Source organism: Triturus cristatus, chromosome 9, assembly GCF_964204655.1.
Source record: "Triturus cristatus chromosome 9, aTriCri1.1, whole genome shotgun sequence".
Lineage (NCBI taxonomy): Eukaryota > Metazoa > Chordata > Amphibia > Caudata > Salamandridae > Triturus > Triturus cristatus.
In genome coordinates, this window is record NC_140592.1 from 317935907 (window position 1) to 317953419 (window position 17513).

The window sequence follows — 17513 nt, forward strand, 5'->3', positions numbered from 1 at the left end:
CATTAGTTGACAGAGCACAACCCAAACATAGTTACACAATTGATTCAAGTAAGTCAGAGTTTTGTTCAGTAACAATAGCACCACTCCAAAGATGATAAAAAAGATTTATTCGCAGATCTTCATCAATGTTGGCACGTAGAGACAGAAAGAACAGTCGACACGTGTTTCGTCTTGAAAAGACTTTTTCAAGGCTCAAAGAGCTATGTTGTGTTTGGTATGGTGAAGCAGGTTAAGCTTTTCTGGATGGTGTATTGAGCATGGATATAGTAGTCCAAGCCCCTATGTTTCACAATAGGTGAGAAGACTGGACATCAATTTCTAGATATTTGTTCAGCTCACAGTGTGGGCACTGCGTCCCAAGAAAATTGTCTTATTCTCGTGGTACAGATCGAATGAGGAGCAGCTTGCTCAGCGGTCTGGAGCCAGGGTGTTCACAAAATTAAGAAAAATCTGCCAAATATCCAACCCACATATTAATGGTTTCCATGTTACTCACGAACTTGGCAAATAAGCCGACAGAGAAGTCTTCTCTGTCGGCTTATCGCATCGGAGAAATCCCAAATAGGGAAGTCCTATTGAAGTTGATGCTGCAGATGAGACTTGGTGGCCATGGTGAAAGTTAGCTAAAACCAGCACATCCTTTTTAATGGTATGTTTACTGTTTTTCTAATCAGTAAACATACCATTAAAAAGGATGTGCTGGTTTTAGCTAACTTTCACCATGGCCACCAAGTCTCATCTGCAGCATCAACTTCACCAACTGGACAATATCATGACCTCAACTGCGCCATGACACTTCTCAGCACATATTAATGGTTTCCATGTTACTCACGAACTTGGCATATTTAAGAGGTTAAAGCCAGTATGCTCACAGCGTAAAGAGAATCCAGCCTCACTGAGTGATAAAATCATACCGCCATTATTAATGATTTCATAGTAATTGATGCAAGGGGCAGTCATTTAACCCATTGATGTCCCTTGACATTGACTTTGTATCGGGATCATCTGGTCCCTCATCATTTTTAGGAAATAATCAACAGTTCCATCTGGTGCTTAACCCCTTCGCTGCGGCGCGAGTTCCGCCGCAGCGTTGGGGAGGTGAGAGGTGAGCCACGCCATCATGAGTCACGGGCGAGCTGTGCTCATGACGGCGTGGTTCCGTCACGACTCCGCCCACTCTCTATTTCGCCCGCACAGGCGGGGAATTAGAGCCGCGTGGGAGGAGCGGCCGCCAACGGCTGCAGCATGACGGAACCACGCCGTCATGAGCACACGCCGCCCGTGGCTCATGACGGCGTGGTTCCGTTATGAGCGTACAAGGGGTTAAGTCGCTAGCGTATGTCAACAGGCAGCCAAAACAACAAAAACAGACAACAGCGTTGATGAAATGTCTCCTGGCTCCTTGATTGAGCATTACACATATGAGTCTCCCAGTCTCTGATGTGACATGAATCACTATACTTTTAACCCCACCACATTCCGCTCTCGCATGAGGTGGACTTATATATCCAGAACTAAATCAGTCGTTGTAACCAAACTTCTGAAAACAAAAGAGGGTATCATAAACGTACAAAAGTACACAAACTCCCTAGAAAAAAAATATATCAACCACAGTCATGAGGTTGGCTAAACATTGCTTAGTCAACCTCCAAGACTACCCTTCCTACTTATGACTTACCACCACTGTTGATTTTGAACTCCTAGCCTGAACATTATCCTCACTAAATGACTGGTGAAGCCATACACAAGAATAAGGGAAAAAACGATTACTTGATATCAGTACTTTAAGGTATTAATGTTACCCTCCAGCTGGACCCAAGCACCATTTCCAGCACACAAGCCGGCAGGAAACTAGGGGTAAGAGCCAGGACCTTGCGAAGGACTGCACATATGCTGATGGGCGTGCGTAATTTTTTTCTTCAAAAGTTATGTTTATTAAATTTTTACAGCTTACAATCTGAAATAGCACTATCACATGTTCCCGCGCAGGGGATCAAAAAGTCTAGCAAGACCATAACAGTTGGACAAAATGCATTGATCAAATAAACCAGCTCCTCTCCCCATTAAATAGGCCGAATGATGGATACAGTCTCTAAACGTACTGGAGCTTGAAAGAGTCTTTGCAGAAGTACGATGTAGGCAGGCAATTCTATAGAGAGCTCAACTTCCTCCTGTGACGGTAGTTTCCCCAAGGTGCTCAATTGAAGTACTGTACATTAAGTGCCAAAAACATGTACAAACGGATCCCAACGTGGGATAATGTAAGGAAAAAGGAAAAAAAAAAGACAAAAAAAGAAGGTAAAAGAAAAAAGGAACACACAACCCACCCCCCACCCTACCCGTGGTGGCGGCGAACTTATACAACCAAGAAAGTGTTCGACACTGGGACTCTAATAAACACTGAAAGAGATGGAGGGCTCTTATGGAGGAGGGACACACAGCCAATGGGAGGCCTCTGGAGAGGAAGGAGACAAGGGGTCCCCATTGAAATTCAAAGTTCTTATAGTTATCCCTGAAAATGTCAGCCATACGCTCTAAGCTAAGCAGTCTCCATAAACGGGAATGCCAGAGGGAGATAGCCGGGGCCTCTCTCCTCTTCCAAACAGCTGCCACATAATCATTTTATCAGCTCGAGTCTGGTGTTCTAAGGAGGAGTCACGAATCCCCAAAGGGACTCCCCCCATGGTAGTGGGGATGGGATAGCCCAACATATCTTTTATATGAGCCAGGATTTCTTCCCAGAAGGGGCGGATAACCGGGTAGTCCCACCATATGTGCTGGAAATCCCCAAGGAGTCCGCAACCCCTCCAACATCTACCCGAAGTGGTGGGAAAGATCTGCCGAAGCTTGGAGGGATGCAGATACCAATCCATCATGGTCTTCAAGTGTGCTTCCCTGAGTTCAGTGGAATGATTGAAGCGTACCATGTCGGACCATAGGTGGGTCCATTCCTCATCGGAAATAGGACGGTGAATCAGGTCTTCCCACATGGACATATACCTGGGGCGTGGGGATAGTGCCGTTTTAAGTAGGAAGCTATATATAAACAAGATCACCCCTTTCATGTTAGTAGTCTTGGTGAGGAAGGCCTCAAATTTAGTGAGAGGCCGAGTGGCAGCGTCCCGCACCTGAGGGGTAAGGGCCCAATGCATCAATTGCGTATAATGGTAGCTTTCTCTGTTCTCTAGGGCATAGTCCCACTTACAGTGATCGAAAGTGAGAGGGTCAAAATTATGGAACAAATGTGTTAGAGCTAAGCAGCCTCCCTTTCTCCAAGCATCAAAAGGTCCCTCATGCTGGGCCGGGGAGGAACTATGGATTAAAGTGGAGCGGGGTAAAGGGGGACGGGAATGAGGTCCACCTATCTTCACCGAGATCGAATCCTAGACCTTAAGAGTGGTGCGCGTGGGGGTGCTAATGTATGCGTTCTGGGGTCTGTCCCTTCGTGAGCGCCACACTAGATCCCATATGGTCCATCCCGTCACGCTACGATCCATGTGTAACCAATGTTTTTCGGACTCCCGTTGGGACCACTCAACCAGGACCCGCAGCTGCGCCGCTTTGTAATATAGGAGGATATCTGGGAGGCCTACTCCCCCATCAGTACGGGGGCGGCGCAGCAGAGAGTAAGAGAAGCGTGCTCGTCCTCCCTGCCATATAAAGCGCAGGATCATGGCCTTCACTTTCCGAAAGAAATCATTCTCCATTTCAATGGGTAAGGCCTGAAATAGGTAGAGAAGCTTGGGCAAGAGAGTCATTTTCACGGCGTGTATGCGGCCCAACCATGACAGGAAAAGGGGTTTCCATTTCGCAAGGTCCGTCTGGATGCGCTCAAGTATGGGGGGGGAAGTTGGCAGCATAGGGTCCTTCGACTCTTGGCGTCAACTGAACCCCCAGATACTGAATGGACAAGGTAGCCCAAGATAGCGGTGTACCTCCGAAGGTGAGAGAGTAAGATTAAGTATGTACGATTTGCCCAGATTTATTTTAAACCCTGACACTAATTCGAAACACTCGAGTTCCGACTGCAAGTACGAGAGAGACGACGCGGGCTCAGACAGAGACAAAAGAACATCGTCAGCAAACAGAGATATTTTATGGGATTCTCCTGTGAATGGTATTCCCTGGATGCCAGGATTATTCCTGATCGCTAGTGCTAAAGGTTCAATGCTGAGCGCAAAAAGTAGAGGTGAAAGGGGACTCCCCTGATGCGTGCCTCGTGAGTGAAGAAAGGGAGAGGATTGTATCCCAATAATCACCACTCTAGAGTGGGGGAGACAGTAATTAGCTCTTATCATATTGAGAAATTTGGGCGCAAAGCCGAATGACGTAAGTGTGCGAAAGAGGACAATCCAATCCACCCTATCGAAGGCCTTCTCGGCGTCCAAGCCCACTAAAACCGCAGGGATTTGGCATCTGTTGGCCTTTTCTATTAGGTGTATGATCCTACGGGTATTATCGTGCGTTTGACGGCCTTTGATGAACCCCGATTGATCCGGGTGAATGAGGATAGGCATGAGGTCATTTAGCCGTTTGGCAATAAAAGAAGAGTACAGTTTAGCATCCAGATTCAATAGGGCGATAGGTCCATAGGGGGTGCAACGCTGGGGGTCTTTCCCCGATTTGGGAATCACTGAAATCACCGCCTCAGACATGGAGCCTGAAGTTGTACCCTCTTCTGCCATTTTGTTGAAGAGACGTACAAGATAGGGGGAAATATCGGGGGCAAACGTTTTATAAAAAAGAGCTGTATAGCCGTCCGGCCCTGGCGCTTTGTGAGGTTTCAGGTTTGTAATGGCCATGGTGACTTCATCTATGGTTTTAGGAGCGGTGAGCAGATCATTCCATGCCTCAGACACCTGGGGCAGAGGTAATGACTGGAGGTATTCCTGTTGAGCGTCTGAATCTAAAGAATCCCCAGCATATAGGTTCCCATAGAAATTCCCAAAGATCTCAGCTTTGTTCTTGTCCCTACGTGTAATTTCCCCCGCAGGGCCCAAAATACCGTCTATGTATTCTTTCTCCCACTTATCTTTCAATTGTCTAGCAAGATGTTTACCAATTTTATTGCCCTGGGTGTATGATAAGTGTCGCAATTTGTGAAGTGTGAATTCTGCCCTGTTGTTATAAATGGCCCTGAGTTTACCTCGGAGGGCCGTGAGACTGTTTAACGTTTGTCGCGTGGGATTAGTTTTATGGGTATGTTCGAGAGCCATCAGTTCGGTCTCCAAGAGCTCTCTCTCGCGAGCGCGCTGTTTATTTAATGCCGCGTTAAGGGCGATACACTCCCCGCAAATAACCGCCTTCAGGGTATCCCAGGTGACAAACTCCGAGGAATCTTCTGGCCTGTTAGTATTAAAAAAGTCAGTAATGGTGTTTCTTAGCTTGGAGCAGGATTCTTTGTCACGTGTGAGCGACGGCGGGAAGTACCATCTGGGCCTGGTCGGGGCACTCCCCAGCCAATTAAGACACACAGAGAACAGGCTATGATCGGATACTGAGAGGGGGAAGATCTTGGCATCCTGTAACGCACCCTGCAAAGACTGACTGATAAAGATGTAATCTAACCAGGAATAAGTACAATGGACATGTGAGTAGAACGTGTAGTCTCGTGTGTGGGGGAAAAGAGTGCGCCATGTGTCTAGGAAGCCCATATCACGTATGCGTTGTTGAGTTTCCCCGGAAAAGGAGCCCATGTCTGACCGCTGAGAGGATGTACTGTCCAAGTCTTTTTGCCATATCAAATTAAAATCGCCAATGAGGACTAGCGGCCCTACTGCAACATCTGTCAATTTCCCCAAGAAAGCGTGCAGGAAAGTCGTCTCACCAGAACTGGGGAAATATATTGCCGCAAAAGTGCAAACTTTCCCTCTCAGGCGACCTTTGATCATGACCCAGCGCCCATCTCTGTCACTCTGAACTCCCATAGGTTTGGAATTGTGTAGAAGAGCGAAACATAATAGCCACCCCCGATGTTTCGTGTGGGCCGAGGACCGTTAAATTAGTGGAAAGTGTTTGTGTTTGAGACGAGGGTCTTCGGCTCTAGCTAAGTGCGTCTCTTGAAGGGCCACAATTTCAAGGTTGTGATCCGTAATATATTTCCATACTTTGTGGCGTTTTTGGGGAGAGTTGAGACCCTTAACATTCCAGGTTCCAATAAGGATCGGCATCACCTCACATGGAAAAAACTACCACGCTCCCCAAGCCCAGAGGGTCCCTTAGCTCCTCCACACCACTTCTGCCCCCCTGCGGTAGCGTAAGATCAAAGCCCGTCGGTTGAGCCTGTCCAAAATTGCAAAGGTCCCCCTGAAGCATTGTTAAAAAGCCGCCACCACTACCCACCCCAACCCCTTCAAACCCCCCTAGAAAAATAGAAACATGTAAAAACAAATAAACAATTCGCACAGGACTTGAGGTCCCTCTATGGGATAGGAATGACCCCCTTGAGACCATGGGGGACAACAGGTCTGAGGACCCCGTCCACGCCCGTCTCGGCGGGAAGTTGGACCAGAAGCATAAATGTGCGGCTCTTAGCGAAGAAACAGATACAGAAAGGCCAAATTGAATGTTAGCCCGTGCCCAGAGGAACACATGGAGAAAGCATTCACATTGATAAACAAACTATGACCACCAATGAAGATCACAGAAAGTATTCGAGAGCTAGAGAGACCTTGGCGGGTAAGCCTGCTGTGCTATAATCAAAAGGAAACAACATCAGTCTTATTTGAAAGGTCCACAACGTCCAGGATCCCTCCTTTCTGAGTGCGAGTCCCCGCAGCCTCAGAGACGGGGCCGCAGCACGGCCCACGAAGGAAACCTTCCCGACTCTCCCGGTAGGAGCCGGCCCCTGTAGTTTATCAGCGGAGGCCTCTGGAGACTTCAGCCCTCACTGCTGGTAGGCCGAAGTCCGCGACGTACAGACCCCTGAGTTTCCAGCAGACGTTCAGCGCCTCTCCCTGCGCGACCAGGCTGAAGATGATGACGCTTCTCGGGATGATTTTCCAGCTTTGCCGTGAGCGGTGGCATCTTCTCCAGAGGGAATGCCCAGCAGATCCAAGCCTTCCTGGAGGTTGGTGATATGGCGGCGTTTGTTCTGGAATTCGAAACTGAGCCCAAAAGGATAGGTCCATCTGTACCTGATCTTGTCGTCTCGGAGCTTAGCGGTAATGGGTCTGAGCAATTGTCTCCGAGCTAAAGTCGATGGCGCGGCATCCTGGTAGATGGAGCAGGAGTGACCTTGGAATGAGATGGACTCCTTAGTCCTAGCCGCCTGCAGAACCGCCTCTTTGGCCCTATAGGAGTGGAACTTTGCCAAGACATTGCGCGGCCGTTTCTTTTCTCCCTGTTGCAGAGACCCCACTCGATGGACTCTGTCCAGTTTTATTTTGAGAGACTGTGTAGACAAAAGCTCAGAGAAAAGACCCACCACAAAGGCCTCCAGATCTGGCCCTTCAGCTCCCTCCTCTAGGTCTCTGATACGTATATTCTCCCGCCGAGCCCTATTCTCGAGATCCTCCGCCTTTAGTTGTGACTGGAGTAATTGTTCCTTAAGTGAGCGCACGTCATCCCGGAGTTCGGTAGAGAGTTGTTCTTGCTCCTGATGGTGGGCTTCGAGATCAAGAACCCTTGTGCCGACGGAGTCTACGTCCAGCTGCAAGGAAGACAGACAATCTGACAGGTCGGAGCGCAGCTGGTCAATGGAGGATTTGATGTCTTGGCCAATGTCCTTGCGTAACTCAGATTTGAAGTCTTGAAACAGGTGACGTCTAGTGGGTCATCCTCCTCATCACTCCGACCTGCGCCGTGCAGCCTGTGGATGGGCCCTCTCAGTATTCCAGCCAGGTAGCCCCCGAGGACGCGGAGGCGTCACCGCCACAGCGGGGACGCGGGAGGATCAAGGTTGCATCCGGACCCTTCGTGTACCCTCGAGGGCCAGCTCCTGTGGACCAGCGCTGCCGTGTAAGTATGAGGGCGACAGCTAGACCGGTCAATAGGGAGCGCTGGTGGTCCCACAGCTTGGGGGAGGCACAAGAGTCCAGTGATTTCAAACGAGGGTGTGCAGCAAGCCCGACTCCCCAGGTCAAGGCTAAAGCACTCCCACAGGGCCCAGTGAGGAGGAGCCACCAGTTGCAGCGATCAGAGGGGCCCTCGTGTCAAAAGCCAGCAAGGAGATCCGGGCAACAGTCAGTGGGCACGAACAGCAGCCGCCATTAACTACAGCGCGGCCGCCATTTTAAGATCAGGCACTCGGGAGAGAGGCGAGGTGCAGCAGCTTAAGACAGTGGCAAGAGCTATCGGCGGCGCCCCCAGGACAACCAACAGTTGCCTCTCATGCCGCAATCCAAGTGGGGGGTCCGAGGTCTTCACCGGAGACAGGTCCCGCCGCCATTTTAATCCAGCGCATCTCCCACCGATCAGCCAGCAGAGAAAAATCCCGCTATTCCCGGGACTATCCGTGCCCGCCACCACTCTCTGCTAATGCCTCACATGTTCACCCCTCAGCGGCCACCGTTAACGGTGAGTGAAGGTCGCCGCAACCGCTACAAACCACACCGAGACAGCGCGTGGATCGGGAGCCGAGACTGGTTATGTCCGTTTGGCCATCTTGCCCAGCCACACCCCCTCGTAATTCTTTTTTAAACATGGTACAGTCAGAATACCCAGGGCTTTATTACATATAAGGCACACTTTCCCTGTTTGCGCCGTGGTGCACCTTCAAACAGGTTGCCGTGCGCATAGAGGGTAAGTGCGCCCTGTTAGGTTGAATGCCCTGCATCTCAGGGCTGCCGCAGATTTGTGCTGCCCTGTGTGCGGTGCATTCAAATGAAATACGGAGCGGCTGATTTAAAGCCACTCTTTGTTTCAATGTGCAGGTGGCACCCACCTGCACTTTAGAGAGGAGAGAGATCCCCTTGCAGGCGGGTACTGTGAGTGACTGCATCCTCCTGCAAGGGGATGTCTGGGGGCTACCTAGGACCCTCTTGACCTCCTCCAGTGCAACTCCTGACAGCTTTACCTCTGCACCCGTGTCCTTAATATGGTGTGGGGGCAGAGATAAAGAGATTCCCTTATCTGCATGGGGCAACAAATCGGGTGAAGATGCCCGTTGCGCCCCCGGCGCATTTCTTTAAAACTGCGTCTGGTGTTCTTTTGAGACTTTGTTTTATCATATGGTGATAGTGTGAAGAGTCCTGTGGATGACGTACTGAATTTAAAGTGGTTAGTAACTTTTCCTTCTCCATTTGTATTTTGCTTCCAGTTTGGTGCTATTTAGCAGTGCAAGTGGTTGTCCACCACGCCAATTTCAAAACGAGGGAGAGCAACTGTTTAAATGTTGTTCCCCATCAATTTCGCTCAAAGTAGTAGAGAAAAGTATATCATCTCTAAATAACCAACCACATGTAAAGTCTAGTCCCAAATTTTTTCTTCATTTGTGACTTAATATTACAGAAAACTGAGCAGATGGATCCCCCGAAAGCAGCAGTGAAAGCCCCACAGATAGGAAGAGTAACACAGCCACAGCCACAGCCCCAAGTAACAGCAGCAGGTTAGTCCGTCTTTGATTGTTTCTACATCCTTTGCGGAATGTGAAGTGGGCAAAACATTAAACTTGTTTATTTTGATGCGACTAGATGCTTGCATATATGTTGTACTGTCAGAACTTCAAAAACTTTGGGGCACATAAATAGTCTGCATCAGCACACAGAGAGGTGCTTGAGAAGAGTGACTGAGTGTCTGCATAACAAGTATAACTCAGTTGTATTTGTCTTATATAGAGCTACATTGCGTGAATCTCAAACCACTTTTGCCGAATGCTTGCTTTTTACTGTCATGCTGATTATAATATGGAATAATTACCATGTGTATGGGGACAGTTATTCATTAAGGCAAATTAAGTGTTCCACACTACTATACAGGCAAAATTACTGTTATTTTCTGCTGTTGATCAAAACCTATTATCTGAAAGAATCAGGGGTTCAGGTTGAGCTAATAAATGTTCTTTCAGGGGATCTCCATTGATAATCATAAGCACTGAATAGCCCCTCCCATGTGCGGGGATTCCGGAACTTCTTCCTAATATATATTCGTAAGTGTAGATGTTTGCCTTTTTTCAGTAAGGCCCAAATAATTTATTAAATGTTTTGCAGCGTATAAATGAGGCTATATTGGCCAATTTCATTAATTTGCATTTACAAATGGGTTCATGTATAATTAAAAACCAAGAAATGTTAGCTGGAATTGCGTTATTTGGCCTTACAAATCTCACTCACAAACCTTGTTTAAAGGAAAATCATGAAGGAAGAGGACAATGTAGACTTACAAGTAGCAACTCTGCAGATATGAAAAGAGAGTCTGTGCCTTTGAGGGCTCAAAGCCCACCAGTATCCCATCAAGCCCATTAGGTGGCAGTTGCTCAAGTTCTTTTTTTATACTCGTGGTGACAGGATCTTAGAGCTCTGAGCTCATGTAAAATGCAATCTTTATTTGACAAATGCCCTGCATGTGGCAGAAGAAGGCCAAATCAGATCCTCATGATGTATGTATCAGTTGCCTTCCTGGCAGCCACATCCCTGACATATGTCAACACTGCAGGACCTTTTCCAGGCGTACCCTGAGTAAAAGGGGGAAGATTTGCCTTCATGGAACAGAAGAGCGGTGCAGACAGCTGGAGGCCCAGTCTGAAGGTGGGGAGTCGCAACAGTGTCAGTTCTCTACCAGGGCTATTCCACCTTCCTCTGAGGACTCCAGGAGAGCGGGGTGCAAAAAGAGGGAACATCGTTCCAGGTCACAATGTCCAGAAAGAGAAGACATTCAACGTCAAAAAGTCTGTTGACCTCGAGACATAGAGGAAAATCAATGTCAAGAAGTCTGTCGACATCGAGGCATTGCAGACCTGTGGAAAGAGTCATAAAGTCAAGACCAAGAAGATTACCATCCACCTCTGACTCATAATATTCCAGGGCGTACTCGCCATCATCGCCCATCCTTCTTCTGGACTCTCCTCCACCTTTGCAAGCTCCTTTAGTGCCTATTGCATGTGTTTTGCCTCCCCTCTTCCTCAGACAGAGACACTTTGGAGGCTCCTTCTCCGGCAAGGCCTTTTGCTTACCCTCGAAGTTCAAGGTCTCCTCAGTCCAGATTTTGTCATAGATCGAGATCACAAGAGCCTTCAAGACATCTTCATCGTTCTTGGCACTCTTCATCAAGACGCTCTTCTCGGAGAAACTCATCGTGATCATCCTAGGTCCAGATCTAGGTCAAGACACAGATCATTTTATGCCACCTCTTCCTCCAGTATTGGAAAATACATAGTCACTGACTGATTCTTCCCTGCCAATGGTCTCTCTAGTTGATGACATCAACACCTTCAAGAGGTGCTTGTACGAGGGGTTACAAAACTGAACATTCCATTACCTGCTTCATCAAGAACAACATTGGTGATTTTTTAGACTCTTCACCAATGTGCGACATCAAAACCACTCCCTGGTTTTGGGTTTATTAGAACTAACCATGGAACCAGCTGAAGCCAAAGCAGCTCTGTCTAGGCTTCAGGAAAAATATAAGCCTCCGGAGTAGGACCCGTTATCCTGCGATTAGATCCTCCTCCTGATTCCGTTGTTATTTTGGCTGCAAAGACAGTACATTCTACTACTCTTTCATCCACAGTTCCACCAGACAAGGAGAGTAAGAAACTATATTCAGTGGGGCATAATGTATGTAGCACATCTGCTAAAACCATGAAAGCAGCAAGTGCAACTGCCCTGCTAGGCAGGTATGACACAGCCTTATGAGACTCCTTGCAGCAGTTTGTTGAAGACCTCCCAAGAGACTGAAGAGAGGACTTCGTCGAAGATGAAAATGAGGGCATGTTGGTCTTGAACCAGGTTATTAGTGCTTCTGTCAATCCATCTTTACTGGCAGCTCCTGGCTACTGTCAAGGTTTAGCCCTTAGACAACCTTCTTGGCACTGTCTTACAGCCGTCAAGCAAGAATCTCAACAGAGGATACTTAATCTTCCTTTCTCACCCAGCACTCTGTTAGGGAGTCATATGGGTAACGAAAGAATGAAGTCAAAGATGGAGACCTTAAAGACAGTTGGTCTAGAGAAATCCAAGGAGCAACAAAAACACCCTTACAAACCTTATGGAAGGTGATTTCTTTCTACAGAGAGTTCAAACCCTTCAATGGTTGCAAGGACACCACCAACAGCAGCAGCAAATAACTTTTCAGCAGCACCAAAGGTGACAACCTAAGGGAAGAACTAGCCACCAACCTGCCCCAGTAGGAAAGCCTTCTGTAGGCTCCAAACAATGAGTCTCTGGTTCCCCTTCTTCCGTTACCAGTCAGGTGGGGGTAAGTATTTCATGATATCTAACAGAATGGAAATCCATCACAAAAGATGCGTGGGTTCTGAATATTCTACTGAATGTGTATTGTCTCAGATTCACCAGTCCCCCACCAAAATCATCAAATGAACATCTGCAAATGCTGAAATCAGAAGTGAGCACCTTTCTGCAGTAGCATGAGGTGGCGCTCATTCCTCCCAACCAACGGGGAATGGGGATTTATTCCCATTATTTTTTGGTGAAAAAGAAAGGTCCCAAAAAAAACGAATTTAGACCCATACTAGATCTGAAAGTCGCTAACAAATGGATACGTAGAGAAAAGTTCAGAATGCTAGCATTACATCATATTTATCCTCAAATCCATCAAGGAGGCTGGTGCTGTTCCATATATCTTCAGGATGCGTATGTTCACAGTCCAATAGCCAAAAAGCATTGCAAATTCATGAGATTTGTAGTAGGTCACAATCACTATTAATACAAAGTTCTTCCTTTTAGCCTCAAATCAGCCCCCATAGCTTTTTTGAAGTGCATGGCAGTAGTCGCCGCACATCTCAGGAAAATCAGACTATTCATCTATCCATGCATATTATCAAGGCGTCAATGCAACAACAAGCACAGCTTCATAATCGAATAACTGTCTCTACTCTCAATCAATTAGGTCTTCATGCCAATCACCAGTAATCAACTTCTTTACCAGTCCAGTCTCTACATTATCTTGGAGAAACGATCGACACCTAAAAGGCAAAAGTGCATCCTTCAGAGGAGAGACTGTCTGAAATGTCAATTTCTCATGAAAGCCTCTCATTCAATGGTAAAAAAGTGTCATTTCTCCTTGACTCGGTGTCTTGCATATTTCTGATGCCAAATGCCCATCTCCACATGAGAACTCTACAAGAATGCCTGGAGGACCAATGGAGTCTATACTGAGGCAATTAGGAAGACAATATCACACTTTCACTCAAGTGTGGCAATCCCTCGAATGGTGGTGCAAGTTGAAAAATCTCCTTAAGGGATGCCTTTTGATCAGGGCGTTCCCTCTCAGACAATAGTGACAGATGTCTCTCTGTTTGGTTGGGGAGTGCACATCGATCACCTACAAAATCAGGGAACATGGTTCATGAGGGAAATGACTAAGCATATCAACCTCCTGGAACTACGAGCTGTTCATTTGGCATTGAAGTCTTTCCTACCATCCTTCAAGATTAAATCCCTTCTTGTTCAGACAGACAACAGAACAACAATATACTATCTGAACAAGCAAGGGGGAACAAGGACCAGCGCCTTGTCTCGGGAAGCCCAAACAATATGGAACTGGCTGCTAGCCAGAGACCCGATAATCACTACAACCCCTCTTCTGTAAGTACAAAATCTTCAAGCAGACACCCTAAGCACAATTCTTCAAGAAAATCACAAGTGGGTTCTACATGATGATGTTGTTCAAAACATCTTCTGCATGGGAGGTTTTCCTCACATAGATTTATTCACAACCACCGAAAACACAAAAAGGCCAAACTTCACCTCGAGGTATTACCAACCAGGGGCATTGGGAATGCCATATGGATTGACTGGTCCAGCAAATTTCTCTATGCTTTTCCTCCGATTCCCCTAATTTGATTAGTAATCATCAAGCTGTCGCCAATAGTGATTCACAGACCTTTTCCACATGTCGGAGCGTCCACACATGAAGCTGCTTTACAGTCCGGATCTTTTTATGAAGTTTAGCGGTAAGATGGTTTATCCTAATCTCTCTTCTTTGAGTTTGGCTCCTTGACTCCTGAGCTTGTACCATATGGACATTTAAATCTACCATAAGAATGCATGAACATTCTCAAGGAGGCTAAATGCCCATCAACGTATTCAACTTTTTCTGTTAAATGGAAGAGATTCTGTATTTGGTGTTCTGAATAGCCAAGAAGAAGCTATACTTCCATACTTGCTTTATCTGGCCAAACCCAGCTTACAATTCTCTTCTATAAAAATCCTACACAAACCTTTTTTTTCAAAGTCCCTGTTATTAAAGACTTGCTAAAGGGTTTAAAAAAGTTTTCCCTCCAATAAGCCATCACTCATCTCCTTGGGAATTGTACATAGTATTCTCACTTGTCATGCAATCTCCTTTTGAGCCCATCCATAAAGCCTCATTACAACACCTATCTTGGAAGGCTGCTTTCCTAGGGGGTATCACGTCAGCACATAGGGTTAGTGAGATTTAAGCTTTTTGTTCTCATGAACCATATACAGTGTCCCATAGCAGTAAGTTGATTAGGTGAACTCATCTGAAATTCTTAACCAAAGTTGTTTCGGTTTTTCGTATTAATCAGTCCATTTCTTTGCCTACTTTCTTTCAGCACTCTGCCACTCTAGTAGAAAGAACTCTCCACACTTAAGATGTTAGGCAAGTCTTAACATTTTATCTAGACAAAACAATAGACATACCAAGTCTAATCTTTTGTTTGTGAACTATGGCCCTGTTTGAACAGGTTTAGCCACGTCTAAACAATCTATATCCAAGTGGATAGTGTCCTGCATCTTGTTATGCTACCAGAAAGCACATAAAGTTCTGTTCGATAAACCAAAATCTCATTCCAGTAGAGGGAAAAGCAGCTAGAGCTGCTCTAATGAGGATTATTCCCATTGCTGAAATATGCAAAGCAGCTACGTGGAGATCAGTACAAACTTTTTACCAACCATTAATGTTTGGACGCAGATTCGAGAACAAATGCTCAAGTAGGACAGGCTTCCCTGAGGAATCTACTCACTTAGTTTTCTCTATAGGTCTGGGTCATCTTTTTTCTGTTCCACTGCAGCTTGTAGGGGTGGGCTAGAGATCCTCTGTGAGAGAAGGAATGGTTTCGTACCTATTAGCCTTTATTCTGTCTCAGGGAAATCTCCCTTCAGTGCTTATCATTTCAGTGGAGAGTGGGGGAGGAGCCAGCCCATCATGGCCGCTCTGAGCTGTTGCTCTATAGTGAACCCTCTTTCCAACTTCGTGAGCAGCGCTCTGCCACATGGTTTTTCTACCTAAAGCAACTATTCCGCCACCTGAATGCAAGCGGATCTCCTGGAGATAAATTCTACTCTTCTCCGATTGAGTATCGCGGCGATATCAGAGCAGACGACAAAATCGGCACCTCCGGACTCGCCTGTCCCGAGAAAGCAGAGCAATTAAAGCGCAACACCTTCACGCACTGAGACAACAGCGCCCTCCAGGAGTGACACGGCGAAGGCGCAGTGAGAAGCCTGCCGGTACGTAGGGGGCGCGCACAACACGGGGAGAAGATAACACCGATCCCATGAGGATCCCGCCCGCCATTGCAGGCACTCTCCACGAGACGAAAGACGGTGAGCGGGGACATTGTTGACATCGCTGGGAGCCCCGACAGTGAGCACGCGAGGCTGGGGGCTCCCGTCACTGTCCTCCTTAGCCTTTTAGGGCAACGGATTCAGTTCTATTCGAGAGCCTTTATTTAATGCACCTGACCCCAAAATGGCACCTTCAGAAGATCGCCGCCAGGGGTCAAAAAAGCAACACCCCAATGGAGGCCCCCTTTAGCACCTACAGCCTAGTGGCTGCAAAATTGATGGTAATAGTAGCAACAGCTCTGGCGATCAGCGATCGGCTTTATAACCAACCGAGAGAGACACCGGAGGCTCCCCCGCCTGATCCTAAAATGGCAGCTTTCTCTCCCCCTGGCAGCTATAACTCAGAAATACTCTCCTACTCAGGAGGCAAGCGGACACTGGCTCTGCCCTCAAGATGATCCTCTCCACAACAACTCCCCCCCCCTTGTTAAGCGAAAGATAAAGATGGGGAAGGGCTGAATGTAACACCAAGGTCAGAACCCCTTGCCTGACCCCAAGATGGCTGCCACAGTGGTCCCTTCCACGTTGTGCTACTACTATGGGACCAAAACGTGACATCAACCAGACCTCAAACCTTTCCCCCATCCGGCCTACCCATCAGGACATTGAATCTGTGAACTTACCCCCGACCGTGGAGACCTAGCTTTCTAGCTGATGCCCTGTGGAGCTACCTGATAGCTAAAGAGGCTGTGGACTTCCCCCTTCGGCCGTCACCTACCCAGCCGGACGTTGGGTAGACTTTCCTTCATCTCTCCATCGTATTCTCCCTCCTACCACTTTACCCCACCCCATTACCCCTCTACGCTCCGTTTATTTCGTCCTCTATGTTCTTTAAATGTTTTCCCGTCGGGACCTAGCTGTTTGGCCGATGCCCGGTGGAGCTACCTGATAGCTATAGAGGAGTTGGGTTTTGGACTTCCCCCTCGACCGTCACCTACCCAGCCAGACTTTGGGCAGACTTTCCTTCGTCTCTCTAGCGTATCTCCCTCCTACCCCTTTACCCTTGCCCCCTTTCCCTCTACACTTCACTTATCTCATCTTCTATGCTCTTGTAATGTTTTTCTAGCAACTGATGTAACTTGTAACTGATGTAATTTTGTGGAACCGCATGTAAAGCGCTCTGATACCTCCGGGTCTAGCCAAAGCTATATAAAACTCATCAAATAAATAAAATAAAGTGGAGTTTCGTCTGAGAGAGAACTAGGATTACAGGTAAAAAACAATTTCTTGTGTGAGTAGATAATTGTTGTAGGTAGAGGGCAGGGCCTTCACACAAGAGTCAGGAGCCATTCAGGTAGGAGTTAAGTTCTTGATTTCATTTTAGCCCTTGAGGTTACAGCCACAGCAGGTCAGTACTACTCCATTCTCCCTCCAACTGTAATGAACTCCCAGATTTCACCCAGCACACTGACACCAGCATTTCTTGTATCATCACTTTCTCACAGCATCCACTCTCCGCATCGTATAGCATGCCCACTCAGCTCATGCATACATAGGCACATCAGTACAACAACAGCAGAAAAGTTAGTTAGTAAAACATTAGTGCTGGACAGAGGAACCCAATTGATGAAACCTTTCAGATTTGTGCATCTATATTTCCGTCTGTCTATCAGCTTGTTGGTGCATTAATCATAATCTCGTAGAAGTATTCCATGTATAAATAAATGAGTCAGATCTATTAAGGATGTGTCTCGACACAAGATAGAGGCATCACAGAATGAAAAGTAAAAGGGAGTTCTATGTCCCTATAAGGGCTTGAGCACAGGGATGCTGTGGCAGCCTTGCATCAGATTTGATATACTA

The 17513-nt window shown here is 47.1% G+C and overlaps 1 protein-coding gene across 1 annotated transcript in view; it reads left to right on the forward strand.

The window, feature by feature from the left end:
• BSN (bassoon presynaptic cytomatrix protein) overlaps positions 1-17513 on the forward strand; it is an 841563-nt gene that overhangs the window by 765730 nt on the left and 58320 nt on the right. The window contains exon 8 of the mRNA XM_085625028.1: positions 9451-9547. Within this exon, the coding sequence (XP_085481154.1) occupies positions 9451-9547 (97 nt within the window). The remainder of the gene's footprint in view (positions 1-9450; positions 9548-17513) is intronic.